The following is a 7082-nucleotide window of genomic DNA, read 5'->3' on the forward strand; positions in this document are numbered from 1 at the left end:
TTCATCCAGTCTATGGCAGTCCAATCAGTAGGCCTATTTGTAAACATGAGCAACTTTCTCCCAAAGCCCGTAACCGGAGAACTAATACACGGACCTGTTACCATTGAGGATACTTTGCCTTGTTTGGAGTTGAATCAATTCCTGGACTGTTTACCCTCTTAGTTTGGCTCCTTCCGGGAGGCGAGAATACTCCAATCAAATCAGATGTGCTGGAAACAACAGCTCCTCCCGGCCCACCTGACAGAGGTGATTTCAGGCCACTTCCAAGTGAATCCTGAAGTGGGCAAGTTAAGGGAAGAATGCAATCAGAACAAAGATGGAGCCGATTGCCTGTTGTTTTTTTTACTGACATTCTCTTCAAATGGAGATCATCACTTTTTTGGTTTTAAAGTCACAATGAAATGAAAAATGACTTATAGCTTACACCTATATAACAATAAATGCCAAGAAATGTACTTTTAATTTACTTACTTCCTTTTTCACTTTTACTTCCTGGAAAACACTTAACTATGAGAGCATCCAGGGATTTTCTGGAGATGAGGAAACATTTTTTCTCTTGAGAATTGATAACAGTGTTTAAAAATGAAGCTGATTTTGTTATAAAACCTCGAGCAAACATTGTGTGGGTCCACAAAATGAGACTGCCGTGCATTTTTTATGAAGGAGCTCCAGCCTTTACATCTTGATGACATTGCAGGTCCCGAGTCTTAGTTCTCTGGTTTATGGCTTCGAGTGAATTCTTCCAATTGAAGTTATTTGCAGCTCTCCAGGGAGCAGGCAACTAAACAGGGTTAACTGATTATATAATTTGCAAATATATAGGTTTCCCTTGGTCGTTTGTGCAAATCAGGATTAGACCGTGCATTATCAATTAATCACCTGCCCACTCTCTCACACACACACACACAAGTGGCTCAGAGGAGTCAGCCAGTTGTCGGTGTTAGCTGGAACTCTACTGACATCTAGTGGTGAAGAGAAGTAAAATCCTGGTTGAGGCTATTCACGTTTCTTCTTCTTTTGACTCCTTGTTGATGATGCTGAAACGTAGCTTTACATGAATTACAAACATTTTCTGAGTGATATCATAATAGTTTACCAGATTATTCAGCTTTGATATAGTTACTCCATATTTTTTTGCTGTTTTCTCTCTACATATTAAGGATACTCACAAAAAATAGGAGTCCCAGCAGGAATATTATAGGAATATTATAGTAAGACCACAGAAGGAAAAAAATAAAAACACCATTAAGTGCAATACAATCACTGTGAACTTACAATTGAGTAATTTTTCAGGGTTATAAGGATTATAGCCAATTTATCAGCATCAAATATTAATTCATTAGTGTTTCCCGTTGTCAAGCAGGAGCGCACTTGACGTTGCGTGCCTCCTTGACAGGGATGCACGGCACTTCCGGGTTTGGCCGTGAGGAGGAGAGGCGTTGTGGGCGCAGCATCCAGAGATACAAAGAAAAGGAGCGACAATGGCCGATATATCGCTGTATCTCACCAACGTTAATGTGTCGATAGGGCAAAATATGGACGTGGATCAGGTAGGTGAAACAGCGCCGTCGTTACGATTCTCTCGTGTCTAATTTTGTCGCCGCGCGCATCAGTAACACCTTTGTTTACTGTGTGTGTGTGCGTGTGTGTGTGTGTGTGTGTGTGTGTGTGTGTGTGTGTGTGTGTGTATGTGTGATGTCGCTTAGAGGCAGCCAGCTTGTTCTCCAGTTGTCAGCTGTGTCATGTCGGTCTGGCTTATTATGATTTACACTGCAAATGGAAATGCATTTTTTCTGGACAGTGCAACCAAGAGCTTGGTGGATAATTGAAGCTAATTTGTTGTTTAATTATAATTGTCTAACTGTCATGTTAATTAGGCCTAAACATTCAAGAGACCAAGCCATTCAACAGTGCTTTCTCCTTCACAGTATCTCACATTTAATGGACTGACTCCCTTTAGAAATTGTCCAACAAAAATGCTGTTATGACACACACACACACACTCTCTCTCTGTGTTTGCTTCTAATATCTTGTCAGTGTCAAAGCCCAAACCTGGGCAAGGACTTTGAGAGTGTGGAGCTGGGAGAGCTGGAGAAGAGAGAGGAGCAGCAGCAGCAGGAGCAGGAGCAGAGGGAGAAAGCTCCCCGCCGGATCATCCATTTCTCCAGCGGGGAGACGATGGAGGAGTACAGCACCGACGAGGAGGAGGGTGACGACAAGGAGCCGGAGAAGAAAGACCTGCTGTCCGCCCCGGTTGATGCGGTGAGGGTGAGGAATGATGGAGGGAAGGGGGGGGAGGGGGGGGAGTGTGTGAGTGTGAGAGAATGTGTATGTGTGTGTGTGTGTGTGTGTGTGTGTGTGTGTGTGTGGCGGAGGATGAATGAGGAACGGTGTGTGTGCATGAATTCGTGCATTTGAGCATTGACATAAATGATTCAGCGTGAGAATATGTATGTTGCATGAATCTAATCCTTCTCTAATTTATATTCCCTTCTAATGTCCATTCTAAGTTTCATCTTGGATGTTTCCATTTTTTATGTTGCAGTCGAAGATGACCTGGGGTCCGTTCTTCTGGTTCCACATGTGGAGAGCCGCCACATCCACCATCTCAGGTCAGCTGGAGAAAGTGTCTGTTTGATCTGGTTATTGTCTAAAAGCCATACAATTTCTTATCACAAAATCAATGCCAAAGTTCAGATTTATGAAAAATGTGCCTGTCTCAAAATGGCACATATAGGGATTGTCATTGATCCATTATATTTCATAATATATCAGTGAGAGGGCTATAGATCTCAGAAATTGATGGCCAGATTTAGATGAAACCTGAATGAGTGATGAATCTCAATATCCGGCATTTAAAAAGTTAGCAGAGAACTTGGAACAAGGATATGCAATTTCTCATAAAGATGAAAAGCTACTTCATGCTACTCTTTTAATTTCCAGAAATATTGTATCATACATAATGTAAACTATAAGTGTCATCACTGATTGGTCCCAATGAAGTGCTTCAACTGTTTCCACTTTCCGCTGTTCCACTTTCTCATTTCTCTCTTGCAGCCTGCGACTACCTGGGGGAGAGGATGGCCTCCCTCTTCGGCATTACATCAGCCAAATATCAGTATGCCATTGATGAATATTACAGGATGAAGAAAGAGGTATGTGATCATGACCAGGTGCTGGGAAGCTCTGTAGTATAGAGGCCTACACGTTAGTAACATGTGTCTCAGGTGTTGAGTATTTGCTAACCAGCTGAACACACTCCCCCCTGATCTCCCCGCATCAGAAGGAGGAAGAGAACGAGGAGAACCGCTTGTCAGAAGAGGCGGAACGATCCTTCGACCAATTACAGTCTCAGGAAGACGAGGACGAGCCGATCACCATGACGGACCAGCCCGAGGTCGCCGCCTCCCACCCTGACGTGACCTATCAGGTTGAGAATGAAAACCACGCGCCTTCGGCTACCATCAGAGTCCCCGCTATCGTCACAGCCACCTAACCATCCCCAGAAATGGACGTTCACACTGTCTGTTTTTTTGACTTGTTAGAGAAGGAACACCATCTTGTTTCACCAAGCACTGTTTGGTTTTGTGTAAGACACAGCTTTAGGTGGGCGGTGCTACTGTATTGTGGTTGCATGGCAAGGACAATTGTGGTGAAATTACTTTTTTGTCTACCAAGTGTCCCTCTGCAACAGTGTAGCAACTGATAATGTAATAAATTGCTAGATAATGTCTTCAGACCCTTATAATTAATACATTACATGGGGTGTGACATTAAAAAAATATAATATCAGTCTGAAAATGGTATTAAGTTATCCACGGTATTACAATAACAGGTTTTATTACATTTTTGACCCATTTAAAGGGACATTTTATTATATTTTGGCCAGTTATTACATTGTCTGGCACATATTACATTATCAGTTGCTACAAGCAGCCTTCCATTAATTAAAATGTTCTCTGTGGAGTGAAGATTTAATGTTCCTCCCCTGTGCCTCTGATGGACCGGACACTGTGCCTAAATCACCAATACAGCCAACTCAGTGCCAGACCTAGACCTAATACATATTTGGAAATGATTTCAAATGTTTGAAGTCTTGGAATAGCCCTTGATTCAGCTTAATAGATGCTTGAGCACCCTCAAAATTGGGTAAACGGCTTGCATCAAGAGCCCGATCAGGTTTTTTTTTGTTTTTTGTTTTTTTCAAAAAGCATATTCAACAGCTATTTTGCCCAGATCTGGTCAAAATGGTGCACTCTTGATACAAATAAAGCCTGTGGCTGCACCAAAGAGCTGATCATTTTAACACTAATATGTCCCTCACCTGTTTATTTGCTGTCTGTGTTAATGCCTATGAAGCTTGTGTCACACTGAACGTCTTTGTGGAAGCACTGAACAGACACCATTTAGCCTTACAGACTTATTGGTTGTCAAATCATCTCTGGAACATGGGACTGACTGATATTTTGTTGAAAAACAATGAACAAAGGTTTCGGTTTTCTGTGTTGCTCTTTTCATCTGCCTTATCTACTACCGACATAAGCTGTCATGATAGTAGATGCGGTATTTAAGCCTTTGATAATGGCAGGGAGCATTGTAAGTCAGCGTAACGAAATACAAACTTACATTTCTAATTGTTTTTAGTACGATTTTTAATATTTATGTATTTATTTCACTGAACTGACTGAGCACTTATTTTAAACATGTTTTCTATTGTTTTAGTAAGTGACACCCTAATGAACTGTTAATAAAATCATAGTTATTCCTTAACTTTTTTACTTGTCTTGTTCTCCATTCATCAAAAGACATGACTTAGGATTCCTTGTGCGCATTGAATCGGTCTGTTTCATAGCTGCCAACATTGCTTTGTTTCTCAAGAGGTTTCCATTATGTTTAGGTTTCATTTTAGCAGGATTTCTGAATAGGTATTAACAAGAAAAACAGGTCCAAATGGAAAATCCCTCCCTTATTTTCACAAGTCAATGTTGGCAGATATGCTGTCTTGTCTGTCTGCTGAAAGACTCATAGTGGTGGTACAGTTTGAGTGACGAGAGGGATTGTCTTTGTCAGTGGTAACAAAGAGCCTGTGTCATTCTCCACCCGGAGTGGTTTGAGGTCAGAGACCCTGTCAACTCGCTCCACAAAGTAGCCTTTCTCAGGTCCGAGTGGGCTTCTCTGGTCCAGAACGACCTCCAGAGCAGCCATGGCCTCACCACAGTGAAACATGATGTTCCAGCTCCAAAACGGACAACGTGCAGAGTAATTATGGTATGGCATTATACTGGAGTGAACACACTGTACAGTAAACAGACTCATTGAGAAGGTGGTATGGCTAGGATACAGTGTGCTTGCTGAATATAGTGTTTTGGTTTGGTTTCACATTACAGAGTTTCCCCCAAACAATGGCTGCATTTTCACGGTGACTTGAACTTCGATTGCTGCAGTGGATATACAACAATTTGTATTATCATTCTTTTTATTCATCTGTCTGTTCATCCATTAATTTATTTATTCATGGGGTGTGCAGTGTCCTGCTCAGTAGAACTTTATAGTAGAGCGTGACAAGAAAGTTGTGGGAAAGAGTGGGTGGCATTAAAATATACTGTAGGTTGCTGGAGTCAAACTCACACGCACACACACACACACACGAGTTATCTGAAAAACAGAAAACAGAGCCCCCACTGTCTGTCCCTGCTGCTCATTCAGACAGTCTGTTCATTCAGGTAGAAAAATACATTAAAAGATTTGAAAAGGTGTGTTATCTTGCAGACGCCTAAAAATCTTCCCAAGAGTACACATCACCAGCAAGATATGAAAGAAAAGCCTCTTTTTCTAGATTTCAAAATTTATTTATTTACTATATTGTTGAGATCCCCATTAAGTAGATTATGCTCCATTCGCTACATTTTATACCACGTAATAGTGGTAGTGCCATGATCAGACTGCTCATTTCTAATACTCAGCTGTGTGTGTGTGTGTGTGTGTGTGTGTGTGTGTGTTGGTGAAGTCAACCCATGCCACAGCCAGGCCACACAAGGAAAGCCTTATAGCATCCAGACAGTCAGACAATGCCACCCACAGCCAGCCAGCACAGCCAAGTACACACAGAGTAATGAAACACTGGTTATAATTCACCATGTGAGTGAAACAACCCCAGGATAGAGAGATAGGGCAGATTCCCTAATTATGTTTAGAATTTGAGATATAAATGATAAATGTTTTTGTATGAATGGAGATGTAAGCCTCAAGGCAAGGCCAAGTCGCAGTGTTTTTCCAGACGTAATTGAGAGAGCCTCTTCAAATCCTTGAAAAACAGCTCCTGGCTGTTTTTGTCTTGATTATTTATTAATTAGCTTTTCATTCAATTATGTATACTTTCAAAGCCCCAAATGGGATTTTCTTTTCTGATTGCATGGGTTTTGTGTGAATAGATTTTTGAACAGTTGTTTGTTCACAAAAGCTGCCAAATTTCAGGTTAATAATTAATAATTAATCTTAATTGCTCAGCAAAAAGTAAGACTTATTGCTGCCCCCTTCTACAGGGAGGTCAGAGGTCAGGATCGACTACAGAGCAGTAACCCTGGAGCTGGTAGGCATTCAGTATGTTGCTCAAGGACACTTCAGCAGTGTGGATGCTCAGAGGGCTTGAACTCTGGTGAAAGGACAGCCTCCGTACCTACTGTGCCACTTTGCTGCCAATAATAGAGCCACATTCAGTTCTTCAGTAAAACAGAAGGCTGTTCTCTGTATAATTTATAGAATTGGAATTCAGGAGTTGCATCAGCAGGTGGAGGCAGCTCTAAAATCCTTTAGTGTGGGAGGCTTTAAAGGCCTGATCGAGCTCTGTGACTGTTTATATTCTTAGACCACTTAGCATAAGCCATGTAATATACCTTATAATGTCAGATGCTGCTGAGACACACTGAGAAGTGGACCTACAGTCAGGGAGAAAAACACACTACAGTCCCCCACACATAGATCCTCATCCAAAACACATACAGTGTGTTTATGTTTTTGGGGGACCAAATCTAAACGTCTCTTTTGTTTTTTTAACACGACATGACAAACATCATGTCATCTTA

At 41.5% G+C, this 7082-nt stretch overlaps 1 protein-coding gene across 2 annotated transcripts; it reads left to right on the forward strand.

Annotated features, from left to right (window-relative positions):
- Positions 1 to 1420: 1420 nt before the first annotated feature.
- LOC139654063 (protein FAM177A1-like) lies at positions 1421 to 4686 on the forward strand. 2 transcript variants are annotated; one of them, XM_071531085.1, is made up of 5 exons: positions 1421 to 1550; positions 2038 to 2268; positions 2546 to 2612; positions 3058 to 3155; positions 3284 to 4686. In XM_071531085.1, the coding sequence occupies exons 1-5, from the start codon at positions 1482 to 1484 to the stop codon at positions 3494 to 3496; spliced, it is 678 nt and encodes a 225-aa protein (XP_071387186.1). In that variant the 5' UTR covers positions 1421 to 1481; the 3' UTR covers positions 3497 to 4686. The 2 variants fall into 2 exon arrangements, with proteins under 2 accessions (XP_071387186.1, XP_071387187.1); XM_071531086.1 differs by having other exon boundaries at positions 2038 to 2262.
- Positions 4687 to 7082: the final 2396 nt, after the last annotated feature.

This window comes from Centroberyx affinis, unplaced genomic scaffold, assembly GCF_046629955.1.
Source record: "Centroberyx affinis isolate AG114_WGS23_722 - 3 ecotype Tasmania unplaced genomic scaffold, CSIRO-AGI_Caff_v1 ptg002030l_1, whole genome shotgun sequence".
Taxonomy (NCBI): domain Eukaryota; kingdom Metazoa; phylum Chordata; class Actinopteri; order Beryciformes; family Berycidae; genus Centroberyx; species Centroberyx affinis.

What these genes read in the sequence shown, in the direction of transcription:
- LOC139654063 (XM_071531085.1), top strand. Translation starts at nt 1,482, where the DNA reads ATGGCCGATATATCGCTGTATCTCACCAACGTTAATGTGTCGATAGGG. An exon ending in CCCCGGTTGATGCGGTGAGG is followed by an intron (nt 2,269 to 2,545) that starts GTGAGGAATGAT and finishes TTTATGTTGCAG; the next exon opens with TCGAAGATGACCTGGGGTCC. An exon ending in ATTACAGGATGAAGAAAGAG is followed by an intron (nt 3,156 to 3,283) that starts GTATGTGATCAT and finishes TCCCCGCATCAG; the next exon opens with AAGGAGGAAGAGAACGAGGA.